General features: G+C 39.8%; 1 protein-coding gene across 22 annotated transcripts in view; it reads right to left on the bottom strand.

Moving 5' to 3' along the window:
- LOC140914828 (cohesin subunit SA-2) overlaps positions 1–15,169 on the bottom strand; it is a 99,138-nt gene that overhangs the window by 75,869 nt on the left and 8,100 nt on the right. For 10 of the 22 annotated variants that reach the window (XM_073353595.1, XM_073353585.1, XM_073353614.1 and 7 more), the window contains exons 1-4: positions 7,164–12,842; positions 5,917–6,063; positions 3,615–3,711; positions 2,242–2,318 (exon numbers count right to left, since the gene is read on the bottom strand). In XM_073353595.1, the coding sequence (XP_073209696.1) occupies positions 2,242–2,318; positions 3,615–3,711; positions 5,917–6,063; positions 7,164–7,547 (705 nt within the window). In that variant the 5' untranslated portion in view covers positions 7,548–12,842. The other 12 variants (XM_073353687.1, XM_073353668.2, XM_073353704.2 and 9 more) reach the window with 6 other exon arrangements.

Raw genomic sequence — 15,169 nt, 5'->3', positions numbered from 1 at the left:
CAGGCTCTCAGCTGCCCCACCTCATGGAGGTGGATTACCAGGACCTCACTCCCACGACAGCACTTTGAAGTTTCCAGTGTAGCCATGCCCTGAATTTACTAAAAAAAAAACAGTTGTGCATTACTGTAATATTTACTCAGAACATGTTACTTTACAGGACCTTAGTTTAAAATTTGCTTTAAAAATATCTCGTTAGTGAAGCTTATAAAATCACATCTCTAAAAAATCCTTGCATAGATTTTTAGATGCACAACCATCTTTTGTCTTAAATGCTTGGATCTTCAGACATATTTTTTTTTTAAATAAATCCTTCAAAAGACCACCTGTAGCTAAAATACACATTTTAATTTTAATTTCTGTAGTAAGAGAAACTTGCTTCCAAAGTCTTCCTATCCTTTCTGTCCATCCCTTTCTCCCTTCAGCCCCTTTTGTTATGCCTAAAATCTTTGGAAACATATTTTTTAAAGTTGGTGACATTTCATAAACATGTTTATTGTTACAGAGATTACACGAAGTAAATTAGTGTTCCCATTTTCTAAAAGCAATGAACATTGTTATGAACACACTAAACCTCTGTGACATGATTAATTTAAAATAATGTCTTTGTTTCAGTGAGTTAAATATGTAGTAATCTGGAATGACTACTTTCTGAAGACTTATGAGTACATGTAAAATCAGCTTAGAAATACTGATTAAGAAAATGTAAAACAGAGAAGAGCTGCATCATGTATTCCATAACATTTAATGTTGTATTCAGCAGAACAACTGACTCGCCCTTACTACAAAGTTTTTGCAAATAAATGTCTGACAAACTTCAGGGCATATCATAAAACCTGACTGACGTTTTTTATTCCCAAATTTAGTGCTTTTAATTAGGTACCTTCTCTGCATATTCATTCTGCGTGAGGGAGAGAGTACAGGGGTCTTTTCAGGGAACTGTGACTTTCCGCCACCATGAGGTGGGCCGGGCGTCTTGCTATGCCTTATTTCCCCCCCCTCCCCCTCGCGCTGCGAGCCCGGGCTGCCATCAGGCATAGAGGCATCAGTTTAATAATACTGTGTGGGGCCCCATAAATCCTAAGGACAACCCTGCGGGTACACTACAGACTTCACATGGCATAGCTATGTTGGTCAGGGGCACGAAGCAGCGTGATCCCCAATACAGCTGTGCCAGCAGAAGCCTCTGTCGTAGATGTTGCTATAATGCAAAGCTGTGCTTTTACTAGTATAGCTTGTTTCACCCGTGGGGGGCTGGGGATTACTATACTGGTGCGAAGTGGTAGCATAGCTGCACCAAACTAGGAGTGTTCTGACAGTATAAAACACTGGTATTCCTGTACTGGTAAAGTGTTCCTCTTGTAGGCATAGCCAATCAGGGCCACTATAAAGTAAAGCACAGTATTCACTCCAGGACAGTAAAAGGTCTCAAATCCAAGACGGATAAAGTCAGACTTTTCAATTTACTGGTATCTCAGAGCAGCGGCTTAAGGAGGGATACAAATAAGATGAGGGTGGCAAACTAACTTAGAGGGCAAGCATGGAAAAAGGCACTCAGAGGATTGTGAGATAATTGGCAAAAGACAGTGGAGGCTGGCCTTATTAGCCAGGCAAGACTGAGGGGTGGAGGTGGCACTTTAAAGACACAGTTTTTCTAATAAACTTCACGGAATAAAATATCCTGTCTGGACCGTGATCTGACATTAGTAATGCACATTATTATTGCTCTCACATCAAAAGGACAGCAATGGAAATTCATACGATCAACAAAATGGGAAGGGAAAAAAGTTTAAGTTCCAACGGACAACTAGTTTCATCAGCAGCTCCCCATCCATCCACACTATGTATTTTTAAAGGCACCTATCAATAAGGTCCCAAAGCATGATGTTACCTGCAGCCATTACAGACTGTATTTATCATTATTAGAACATCTTAAGAGGAAAAATACTATGCCCCCAATTTATTTATTTTATTGAAAAAGAGCTAGATGCAAGACTTAGCAAGGATGCAGGGAAGTATTATGAAAATATTGAAGACAGCAATACTCTCTGTTTCAGGCACCTTGACTGCTTCTCATTCCAGATGTGCATAAAACCTTTCCTACAGGGGAAAAAAGAGGGAATGCAGGCTTCAATGAGCGAGAGAGAGATACTAGTCAACGAACAGTACTATCCAATTTTCATATTGATAGCAATTGCTTATTCAAATGAGCCATATGAAGTCATAGTTTCATGTTGCAATTACCTCATCAAATGTCTCCGTCATTTTTTGTATTACATCACTGTTGCACAAACTTTGGAACATCTCAGCTGTCACCATTCCTAGATAGATGAAATTGAAATATTTGAGAATTAAATGGAAATATTTTGCCATACCATATATTAAAATTTCAAAAATAATAAAGTCCATACTATAGTAGTGGCTTTGACCTAAATCCATGGGTGCCAAAAAAAGTAACCCAAACTGTTCTACTTGTTTTTGCATTAGTGCAAGTTGACAAATAAATAGGTTATTAGCAGCTGATAACAGTGCACCAACATTCAGCTTCAGAGAAGGAGTGTTGAGTTTCGTATCAAACTGACACCAATTTGTTTATCTACTTGTATACCTTAAATTCCTGCATTGGCAATATTTTATGATAGAGGTGCTTAATAAGCCATTTAACAGAACAGGCTTTGTTCTGTTTGCTAAAGCAGATAAAGTCTACAAGATTCCAATCTGTACATCCAGAGGATTTGGGAAACAGACTAAGTAATCATTTATTCTGTAGCTGTATCACCAGAAACTAAGCATGGAGTACACAATTCAGTACTTGAAAGGGAAATCACTAAGGAACAAGCGGGTGCCGCAGAAAGTAACATTGGTGCTTCAATGGATGGCACCACTCCCTCAGAATCACGGCCAAACTAACACCTCCATATGGTATAAGGGGACACTGTACTGCAGAAGGTGCTAGATTTCAGATGAGATAGCAGTTGGTGTCTCTATGCCTGCTTTGGAAATAATTAATTATTACTTAGACTCACAGTCACTCTGAATGCATCGGATGAAGTGAGCTGTAGCTCACGAAAGCTTATGCTCAAATAATTTTGTTAGTCTCTAAGATGCCACAAGTACTCCTTTTCTAGTCACTCTGTAGCAAGTAGATAGAAGGAAGAGAGATACACTGTTCCTCAAACAATTGAAATGTGAGACTCAATTTGCTAGTACTTGTAAAGTACCTTCAGAGCCTCAGATGAAAATACTAGGTCAGTGCAAACTAGCATTCTGAAATCAACAAAAAATTAGGATTTCAAATTTGAACAGTCATGAAAAATATTCTTCTCAAAAGTCAGTGATTCTGTAAAGACGTGTGGGCATGTTTCAGAGTGTTTGTTACACAAGAAGGTTGAATCTTGAAGCCATCATATGCATAGAACTCTCAGTAAAGTTAAGGGGAGTTGTGTGCCCAAAGGCTGAAGAATTTGGCCATTGACATCCTCCTTCATTAATCTTGGTATGTCTAGAGCCCATTAAAACAAACAATCCACTTCTGTATAAGTGACTTATTATAAAGGTAGTTTCTGTCCAGAAGAAACTGTCCAGCAAATGGATATGCCTATATGATACTGAATTACCTTGACAGCCTGAGCACTGAATGAAGAAGTTGATCAGATCTAGAAGTGCCACATCTCGATCTTGGATATAAGCTTCAACCCAGTCATCTACCACAGACTAAAACAGATTACAGGAAAAAAAAAAAAAAAAAAAAAAAACAGTGATCAAAGGCTAAACAAGGTGTGATATGCTCCAGCCTGTGAAATTCTTAATATAGTATGTCTTACACTATTCTGTCACCAATAGTTATAAAAAATAGATATCCAGAATAAGTTGTCCACCATTTGGTTATGGCCATAACAGTATGTGTGCACACAACTCCTTATGAAGCAAAGTAAACTGTTAGAACACTATTCCCAGAACTGCACACTCCCCTATAAGCAGGGCTAGAACAAACTCAGGCTATGCTAGAACAAAATAAAACATCTGCTCTCAAAACAAAAAAACCCCAATGTTTATATCAAAATGCTTTCTTAGAGTTTCACAAACAAAAGAAAATAAAAAAGGCAGTCGGGCACTATCACTAATCAGTATCATAAATATTTTACCAGACTCATATCATACAAAAAATGGTTACAAAAATGTATTTGAGAAGTTTACATACATTGTATCAACCATTAGAGACAGGGTATACTATAAAAACACTAGTATTAAAGAAAACCATCAGCTTTAAAAAAAAAAAAAAAAGACTTCTATCTAAAGTATGTCACCTGCTGTTGTTACAGCAGCACCTAAGATGCCTATAACTGAAGGAGATGAGGAAAAAAAGTTTTACTTTCATTTAATTTCATTCATTATTCATATATTCCAAGCCAGAAGGGACCATTGTGACCATCTAGTCTGACCTGCTGTGTAACATAGGCCATAGAACTTCCCCAATATAATTCCTTTTGAACTAGAGCTTACCTTAAAAAAAAATCCAATCTTAATTTTAAAATTGCCAGTGATGGAGAATCCACCAACATCCATGCTAAATTGTTCCAATGGTTAAATTACTCTCACTGGTATGAATGACAATGAACAGTCACTGGACTAGGGAGAGTGAGAATGATGCTTTAGCCTGGTGGTTAGGACTCTCACTTAGGATGTGGAAGATTCAAGTCCAAACCCTATTCCAGCGACTGCATTCAGTGAAACAGCTTCAAAAGAAGAGACTGAGACCCCCTTCTACACACCAGAATAGCCTACAGCTCTGTGGGTAGGGCCCTGACCGGAGAGGTGGGAAATCCAGGTTCAAATCCATTCTCCAAATCAGACAGAGGGGGAAACTGAACCCTGGTCTCCTACATCGTAGGTAGGTGACATAAACATTGGGCTAAAAGTTATAAGGAAAGCAGCACCACCACCTTCCCACCTCATTTTGTGAATCTAGACCTTTAGGAAAAAGCTGCAAACATGTCTTTCAATGCAAAATTGATTATTTTTTATGATTTACCAAAAAAATTCACAATTTTCAGATTTAGTTAAACCCAAACCAAAAATTTTTTCCAATTTTTTCTAAGGGCCAGTGAACGGAATATAATTTATTTGCCCAGCTCTAACTCTAAATTTAAAGAGTGGTGAACCCCAGGCCCTGATTCTGCAGGATGATTAATCTGTGTGCCTGAAGAAACCCCACTGAAGTTAATGAGGCTCTTCATGGGAACAGGGGATCATCCGCACAAAGCACCTTGAAAGACTGGGGCCTACAGTCCAGAATATATATTAATTAAAAATATTTTTAAGTGGGGGGGGTGGGGGAAGCACTTCTTTGATTTCATAAGGATTTCTTCAGCACAGAATAAACTTACTGACTGTACAGGGAAACAGGGTATACTGACTACTTACAAAATGCTGTCAAACTAGGAGGGCAGGGGAGATAATAGCCAGGATTTCCTAAAAGGGATGCCTAAAGTTAGTCTCTTAGAGCCACATTCAGGCACTTAAGTAGCTTGGTTTTCAAGAGTCCTAAGCTCCTAATAACTTCCACTGAAGCCATGGGAACCACTAGGTTTTGAAAAATCAGACGCCTTTTTAGGTGCTTAAATATTTTGGAGCCTCACTTTAGGCACCTTTTGTTTGGAAATCCATGCCCAAGTTGTCTCACTCACTTCTTCCACAGTTACAGTAACCGTGTTACTTGTAAGTATAGGAGTCAAAAAAAATTGCAGACAAAGTGTTATTTTGCAAGTTGACGGTATAACAACGACTACACGAAGACTCAACAGATTTCAGAATTAAACCAGAAATTCTTGAGATGTAACTAACAGAAATCATTATGTGCTCATTTCCCCTCCCAGCAGGTAGAATGTCAATTCATTCCAGGAACTGAAGGTACAGTACCTGCATTGCCCTCTTGCCCATGCTGACCACTTCAAACAACGTAACTGCTTTAACCACTTCTCCATTCTGCGGCTGGCTTGGCCTTCTGCTCCTGGAAGAATTTCTTCGTATGTGTGCACACTGTTCTTGGACCTTCCTTTTTCCTCTCTAAAATCATTCAAGAGAAGATGTGTAACCATAAGACAACTAATGGCCAGCCAGACAAATGCAGGCTCCCTGGATGGAGAGCGCTCTGTCCTCTAGCAATATGTGCCGGTTACTTCCATTACAACATTCCCCAGGATTTGATAGAAGATATCTGTAAAAGCTGTCTGACTGCCAGTGGCAAGGAACTATCAAGTATGGGGAAGGGATAAAGAAGAGGATATCCCAGGTGAAGCTTCCTTTTGCAAGAACATCCTTAACTAGGAGAGTGTAACCGGTGAGCAGCTGCCAAGTGTAGCAACAATGATAGTCATTTCTGAATGGGGATTTGGTAAACAAACAAACAAGTCTATTTGCTTGCAGGATAAGCACTGCATTGGCATTACTATCAGCTGCACATACTGTGTATTTAAGGAAGCTTATATCCCAAAGAGGGTTGCCAAGCCTCCAGGATTGTCCTGGACTCTTCAGGAATTAAAGATTCATCTTTAATTAAAGATGATGTCATCTGATGAAACCACCAGGAATATGTCCAACCAGAGTTGGCAAACCCTAATCCCAAAAAGAAAAGGAGTACTTGTGGCACCTTAGAGACTAACCAATTTATTTGAGCATAAGCTTTCGTGAGCTACAGTAAAGTAAGGAGCTACAGCTAAAGTAAGGAGAGTGATCACTTTAGATAAGCTATTACCAGCAGGAGAGTGGGGTGGGGGGAGAGAAAACCTTTTGTAGTGGTAAACACCCATTTTTTCATGGTTTGTGTGTATAAAAAGATCTTCTGTACTTTCCACAGTATGCATCCGATGAAGTGAGCTGTAGCTCACGAAAGCTTATGCTCAAATAAATTGGTTAGTCTCTAAGGTGCCACAAGTCCTCCTTTTCTTTTTGCGAATACAGACTAACATGGCTGTTACTCTGAAACCTAATCCCAAAGTGACTTGATTGTGACTCCTGATGCCAACAGAATTTTGGATCAAACTAGCCAGGGAACGAGAGGGGAGAGGCTCTTTATCCCCATTGTCAATGCCATGCAATATCCCACCCACTTTTATCTTATTCCGTGTAAAAGGGTACTAATTTGTATAATGAAAGCATGAACTTACTGGGGTTTGCACGTTGCCATTCCTCAGACAGCTGCCACTCTGTACAGTGGACCCAGGCACAGTCTCATCATGGATAGCATTTTCTCTGGAGCATAATAAACAGAAAATATCGAAGGGTATATAGGACTTCTCCTGTGAACAAACTGATCTGCACCCAAATAACAGATTTGCAATGTCTCCACAACAGGCCAAGTGGCTTTCAGAGCACAGGAAGTTAAATATTAAGGTGTCAACATTTAGGAGGAAAATGAAGTGTACGCATGGCCTATTATACCTCTGCATAATCTGCATGCTGGGTTTTGAAGCCGTTTGATTAATCTGCAATGAATTTACATCTTTTCCCAGCATTTTCCACAGTGAACAATATGCTTTAGCAAAGGCCATTTCTAAGCTGTCTTAAATGAACTCATTGCCTACCAGCAGACAAGGAAAGTTGGGAGAAAAGGTAATAGGTACAGTAACCACTTTTCATTCTACAATCATGCCTAACTTGAAATTAACTTTTAATCATAAAGAATAGGGAATCCAATTATTTTTCATAACTATCTACACAACAAAAAGGTAAACTCAGAAAAGTGACCACTTAATGGGGAACAACATTCATGGAGATTATCACATCAGTGACACAGTCACTATCAATGATATGTGACAACAGTCCCATCAAAAGTATCTGAAATTTTAAAGATTCATGGATTTTTAAGGCCAGATGGGACCATTAAATCATCTAGTCTAACTTCTTGTATAACATGGGCCACAGACATTCATCCAGTTACTCCTGTATTAAGTGCAATAAAATACAACAGTGAAGCTTACTGACTTGTTAGTTTCCTTAGAACCCCTACATGAAACAAATCTGCACCCTGCTCTTCAACTAACTCTGCAGTCTGCAGAGCAGACCCCTGCAACTGCATAGAGACAGCTGAAGACTCAAGGCTCCAGTGTATTTTATTGGTGATAATAAATGGCAGGTTTTGTTGAAACACTTAAATTTACTTTTTTGTAAAGTAACATTCTGCATAACACCCGTGTCTTACAAAAATTTATGCACGGGCTTAAGTGAGTACTTACATTGGTTTCTATTTGACTTCTCACCATAGTAAAATTAAAAATGTACATATGTGTTTGAAGGATTGAGTGCTAAAACAATAATCCAGGCTGAGTAAGATCTTAGGTAAAATTTTACTAATTTAGAAAAAGTTGTACTGTAGAGAGAGATGGATTATAGGTAGTAGCCAAGTCAGACTGCTACATGCAAGAATTATCAAATGTTTCTCTTTGATTTATTATTTTTGAACCGCAGACAGCAAGTGGCTCAGTCAAATGCTGTTTAAACCATTCTAGTTCAAAACTGGAGACGTTAAAAACCTAAATATATATTTAGATTGGTCTTCCATCACATACTCTTTTCCTGATCCCAGATGGATCTTCCCAGACATTAATCTTTTGTAGCCCACTAACTAATTAAAAAGATTCAAGATAGTGTACTTTGTTTTGTTCTTCTACATAATTAATTTCTCTCTCCCTCGGTGTTGAAACTGGGTGTAACATTACATAGCTAGGCTAACACGTTCTTACTTGTGCTGTTTTACTAGAACACCAACACAGAGCGTAGCCAATCACTTCACTACTTGCCCAACCCATTGTCACAATTAAAATACTTGTTATAATGCTCAATATAATTTTTAACTATTTCCCCCCAATTCTTCCCATATAATGTACAGCAATATATTTGTACCATTCCATGGTCCGCATATTTCACAGCTGCTATAATCAAATCCAGAAGTAATACAGTTCTTAAATTATGGGAAAAGTAAAGATCTCATTGTAGGACAACTCAGCCCAGGTCTTGTCTGAGCATGCAGATTACTGCTTCTAAGAACTGCTTCATATTCAGTTCAACTAGAATTTTATATCATGCAGATCTTTCCCAGGCACCTCACGGAAGCCTGAGAGGTGATCTACAAATAAGGCTCATATGGGAAAATCATCTCTGAATTCAATAGTGTTACACAAGGGATGAATTTGGCCAATGGCATTTATGTCACAAGGCCATAGGCCTTCCACTAACTAGGCCATGAGGAGCCGCCATGCAAAAAATACTGAAGCTCCAACTTTTTAGGTCACTTGAAATATTGGGTTGCCTCTATTCCCACTGCACTGTGATGCCACGGAAAGCACCATGCTGTAACATAACCCCACCAACCTAGAAAAAGTCAGTAACATATCTTTGGGCATATTGCTCTGGTTTTTAAAAAATAATTTTACAAGAGTAAATTACATGTTGCATACTTTTCCTTGTCTCCTCCTTTCTATTATCTGTAGGGTTTCTATTTAGATTAGAAATTCTTTAGGGCAAGGATCTTGTATGTGCAATAGGCACCTTACAGATCTCTAAACATTATACAAATGATAAATTTTAAAAACATACCCAAAAAACACACAAGGAGAGTCTTACACAGGAGCCATATTAGGAAAGTACCAACTGACCACAGCAGAAGTCAGAAAGAATACACCTCAGTATGAGGTAGGAAAACAGCCTCTCATTTAAACAGCAACCCATAGAATCAGTAAGTGTTCACCATCCCACACCAGGTACAGATTGGTGTTAGTTCCAGAAAGATGATAGCCTATGTTCAAAGCTCCTCTAATCTGCTTCCTGCCTTTCTTTATCCTTCAAGGAGGCCTGGAAAGTCTCTCCCATTCACCAGATATTCAAACAAACAGTTTGCACACATTAATAAGGGACACAATCTCAGATACTGCTGGTCTGCAGGTTCTCCCTTTTCCTCAGAAAGACCTGGCCACTCTGGCTGCTCTCCAAGTGGATAAGCAGTCTGTAGCCTAAAAGCTTCCCCTTTCCCTCACTGCTCTTTCTCTCTCTTCCAGGCAGACTGATATCCGGTTCCTTTCAAGCCTAGTAGAGAGCTTCCCTAAACTATCTCTCAAAGCTGATTTTTTGTTTTTTTTCCCCTTTTTATATCTTGAACCCATCCTACTTATTCCCTTCAGCCATAGGATGCCCCACTCAAAACTTGACATTTATGGCAAGTGTTATGGTCTTCAAGGGCACAGCAAAGAGCAACATATCTGCAGGCCACAGCAGCCTCTTTCTGCCTGGTCCAATGTGGGATTTGTACACCCACACAATAAAGATAGAAAGCTATATCAATCAATAACCACCATAGTTTAAGTTTTTTTAAACCAACATTTGGACTGTTTTATGAAGCTATGGTTCTTCCTGACTGATGTGCTTATCTAGCTTTATCTGTGTTGGGAGCAGCACATAACCTACTTTTTAGTTTCTTGAATTGTTCTGGCTCTCTTATTTTGCATCCCTTAAAAAAAAAATTGATCTTTTTTAATCTTTATATAGTTTTTCTCTGTGATGGACTGCAAAGTTTCTCTCTCTTCAAATGTTTTTGTTTATTTTGGTACAGAGTTTCCAAACTACAAATTAAGGCTAAGGCCAAGATCCTACAAACTCTTAAGCACATACATAACTTTTCTGCAAGACTGCTCACAGATAGAGTTATGTATATGCTTAACTGTCCTCAGTATGTGAGCCAAAGTGATGGAAACTATACCATATGGAGCCATTTAGCAGAGCAGACATTACTGAAGTAAATGAAATTTACCTACATTAATTTTATGTGCACATCTTTAACTTTCTTTGAACATATTTTATAAACAGAATTAAGTCCCTCTATCTTGTCTCACCACAGCTGTATAGAGCAACTTGAGAACTATTATACCTGGAGGTACCAAGGAAGAATGACACATAGAACATAAGAATGGCCACAATGGGTCAGACCAATGGTCCATCTAGCCCAGTATCCTGCCTTCCAACCAGCAGCTGTCCTGCCCCCTTGTTACAATAAATGGGTGTCTCTTCGTTCCTCAAAAAAAAAAAAAAAGTGGCTGGCGCCAGATGCTTCAAAGGGAAAGAACAGAACAGAGTAATTATTGAGCGATATTTCCCAACCCCAGCATCATGCAGTCAGAGACTTAGGGACACTGAGAGCATGGCATCACATCTCTGACCATCTCAGCTAACAGCCATTGATGGACCTGTCCTCCATAAACTTATCTAATTCTTTTTTTAATACAATTATAGTTTTGGCCTGCACAACCACCCCTAGCAATGAGTTCTACAGGTTGACTGTGTGTTGTGTGAAGAAGTACTTCCTTTTGTTTGTTTTAAACCTGCTGCCTAGTAATTTCATTGGATGACCCCTGTAATTGTCAGGATCACCTCTGGAGCCTTTTTTTAAAAATGGCATCACATTAATTATCCTCCAATCAATTGGTACAGAAACTGATTTACATGATAGGTTACCCACCACAGTTAGCAGATAAGCAATTTCATATCTGAGTTCCTTCAGAACTCTTGGGTGAATACCATCTGGTCCTGGTGACTAATTACTGTTTAATTTAGGAATTTGTTCCAAAACTTCCTCTATCAACACCTCAATCTGATACCTCAGATTTGTCCCCTAAAATGAATGGCTCAGTTGTGGGAATCTGTCATCCTCTGCAACAAAGACCGATGCAAAGAATTCATTTAGCTTCTCCACAATGGCCTGGTCTTCCCTGAGTGCTCCTTTAGCACCTCGATCATCCAGCGGCCCCACTAATTGTTTGGCAGGCTTCCTTCTTCTAATGTACAACGGAAGCCCGTTTAACCGAGCCCCCAGTATCCAGCTCTCCGTATTAACTGAACATCTAGCACACACACAGGAAAATGGGAAAGTGACGTCACCTCCATGACACCACTACTTTTTAGCCTTGTAAAAGGACTGCAACTACTAAGCAAACACACGTATTACTGTCATTGGAGGCTAAAATAGAGATGATTAATCAAATTAAAAAGGAGAGTCGCTGACAAAAATAGCCCAAGAGTATAGCACTGGCGAAAGCACAGAATCAAACATCAAACACAATGCCAAGCAAATTCTTAAGTACAGCATAAAGAACTCTGCATCCTGGAAGACCATGAAGAACTCGAAGGACACTGATCGAGGTGAAGCCCTTTACTGGTGGTTACAAAGGTGAGAGAAGAAGGCATACCTATTAGTGATCCTTTACTATGTGAGAAGGCTCAGAGCTTAATCAAGCTTTAGGAAGGGACGCAGGTTTCTCTGCTAGTCAGGGATGAATCAGTCAGTTTAAAAAGCGTCACAACATCTGACAACTAACAGTCACCGGGGAAAAGCTGTCTGCTGATTTGGGAGTTATTTCTGACTATAAAAAAAAATTGCAAGGTGTCTTAGCCAAGCACAACTTGTCACCGGAACAAGTTTATAACTGTGACGAGACTGGCTTGTATTGAAAGATATTGCCATCAAAAACACTTAATACCAGAATGTAAAGATCTGTGCCTGGCTACAAACAAAGCAAAGAATGTTTAGCAATCCTGGCCCCTGTGCTAATGCCAGTGGCAAATACATGCTCCCATTAACTGTCATTGATAAAGCAAAGAATCCTTGTCTGCTTAAAAATGCACTCACAGATGCTTTGCCCGTCATCTACAAATCACAGGGAAAAGCATGGATGGACAGTGCTTTGTTTCGTGATTGTTTTTTAAAAACCTGTGTACCAAGCATGTGGGTTCATCTGAATGAAGAAAATATCCCACCAAAAGCTATCTTACTGCTGGCCAACACACCCGCTCACCCTGACAACAGAGGGCTTACCTCCCAAGATGACCCGATCTTCTGTTTTTTTCTCCTTCCAAACGGAACATCTCTTGTGCAGCCTATGGAGCAAGGCGTGCTGAAGAGTCTAATACGGCACTATAAATGGCATCTTCTTAATTGACCACTGATGTCTGATGAAGCATCTGAGAATGAAGGCAACATGTTGCAGCACTGGAAAAAAATCAGTATCAAGAATGCTATATATGGGGTTCCAGAAGCTTGGGACGACATCCCCAGGTCAAGCTTACAAAAATCATGGAAAAATCTAGTGTCTGATGTTATCGCTAACACTTAGGACAGTGAACTTGCAGCTGCAACAGCAACATTACCAGCTGAAGAAGAGACCAATGCATTTGTTGACCTCCTCCACAGACTTCCTGGATGCATAGAAGTTGACAAAGATGATGTTGCAGATTGGCTCGAAAATGATTGATGCTAATGACCCTGGCTATCAGTTACTGGAGGATGCCAAAATCATGCAGACTGTACACTACATGCAGACAGTGATTATGAAGCTGAAGATTCTGCCAAGGAAGAATTGACAGAAAACATTTCTCACTGCAATGCTGCAACAGGAGTAAACCTCTTCCTTCCGTACTTGACGCAACAGCCCGGTACCAACCCCACTGAACTGTGGTTAATGAAGTGACTTTGTGATCACAGAATGAAGAAGGTGGCTATGTTTTAAGGCTTGAGTTTATCATTTCTGCATTTTTAAAAACTGGTACTCTTCACTAGCAGTAACTGTTCATTTGCAGGCAGTAAATAAAGCAGGTAGCTATGTTTTAATGCTTTGTAATGATAATTTTTGCATTTTTTTTAAATTGTACTGTTTGTCATATTACAAGTAAACATGCTAAACGGAGTTGGTGCCTTGTGTAACATTACACAGACTTTGTACACGGTCCCGATAATGTTCAGGGTTAATGACTAAAGAGTGTAAAAATGATCAATACAACTTGTTAAAAACTCATGTCGGTTTTCCTGTTAATAAATTAACAGAACATTGTTTGTAAGAACTAACGGTTTGTATATTCTGTTAAACAGATTAAAAGGGGGGTATGTTTTAATGCTTTTTCTGGGAGGGATCCAGCTGGTTTAAAAGCATCTTAAAATAATGGCTTGAAAGCTCTTTGCCCATTCTCCTGATTATCTGAATTTTTGATTCTCCAATCTGGTCCTGGTCCCAATCAGATAGGTACATTTTGCTGTTAGTTTTTGTGTCTTTTGCTCATTACTTCTAAATGGATTATCTCCTCTCAGATACACATGTGCACCCCCGTTGATTTCAATGAGGCTGCATAGGTTTAACTGTGGGCAGACTGTGGTATGACATACTATGAAAGTATAACATGTGCCATACCTTTTTAAAGTGCCCACAACATCTATCATTCATTTCTACCTAGGTTTCTACTTCAGCCAGGAATTTCCTGGAAAGAGCACTGGAAGGCAACAAGACCTCGAAGCAAATTCTTAACAAGGAGAGGTGGAGATGAGTGTATCTCCAAACTCCTGTAGAACCCAAATGAGATGAGAGCACCCTGGAGAAGACCTGTTTTGGAGGTGATGAGATCAGCAAGTAACTGATTAAAATTTAGGTTCAGCTTAGTGAAGATGCAAAAAACATGTAAGTAAGAACTGCACAAAAGTTTTTCTTCTGAATTTAAATTTTGCCTGTTTTAATCTTGTTTCATTTATCCATTACCTATATATTCCTTGACTAAGGTTTGAAATGGTTGTAAATATTGCTATAAATCTAGTCTGCATTTTCTCTTACACAGTGATAGCGTTGCTTATAATACAAAAGAACATAAGAAATGCCATACTGGGTCAAACCAGTGGTTAATCTATCCCAACATAGGCACTGACTTCATGGGTGCTCCAGGGCTGGAGCACCCACTGGGAAAAATTGGTGGGTGCTCTGCACCCACTGGCAGCCAAGTTCCCCTCCCCACCTCACCTCTGCCTCCGCCTCCTCCCCGCTTCTCCTCCCAGCACTTGCCACCACAAAACAGCTGTTTCATGGCGTAACAAGCTCCGGGAGGGAGGGGGAAGGAGCAGGAACGCAGTGTGCTCAGGGGAGGAGGTGGGGAAGAGGCGGAGATTTGGGGAAGAGGTTGGAACAGGGGCAGGGAGGGGCAGAGTTGGGGCAGGGACTTTGGCGAAAGGGTTGGAATGGGGGCGGGACTGGGGGTAGAGAGAGGTCAAGCACCCACCAGCGCCAGCAGAAGTTGGTGCCTATGTATCCCAATATCCTGTCTCCAACAGTGGCCAGTGCCAGAGCTTCAGGTAGAGTATCTAGAACATGGC

This window comes from Lepidochelys kempii, chromosome 1 (genome assembly GCF_965140285.1).
Source record: "Lepidochelys kempii isolate rLepKem1 chromosome 1, rLepKem1.hap1, whole genome shotgun sequence".
NCBI lineage: Eukaryota > Metazoa > Chordata > Testudines > Cheloniidae > Lepidochelys > Lepidochelys kempii.
Note: the sequence above shows the minus strand (reverse complement) of the source record. Positions and strands in the feature narration are given on the sequence as shown.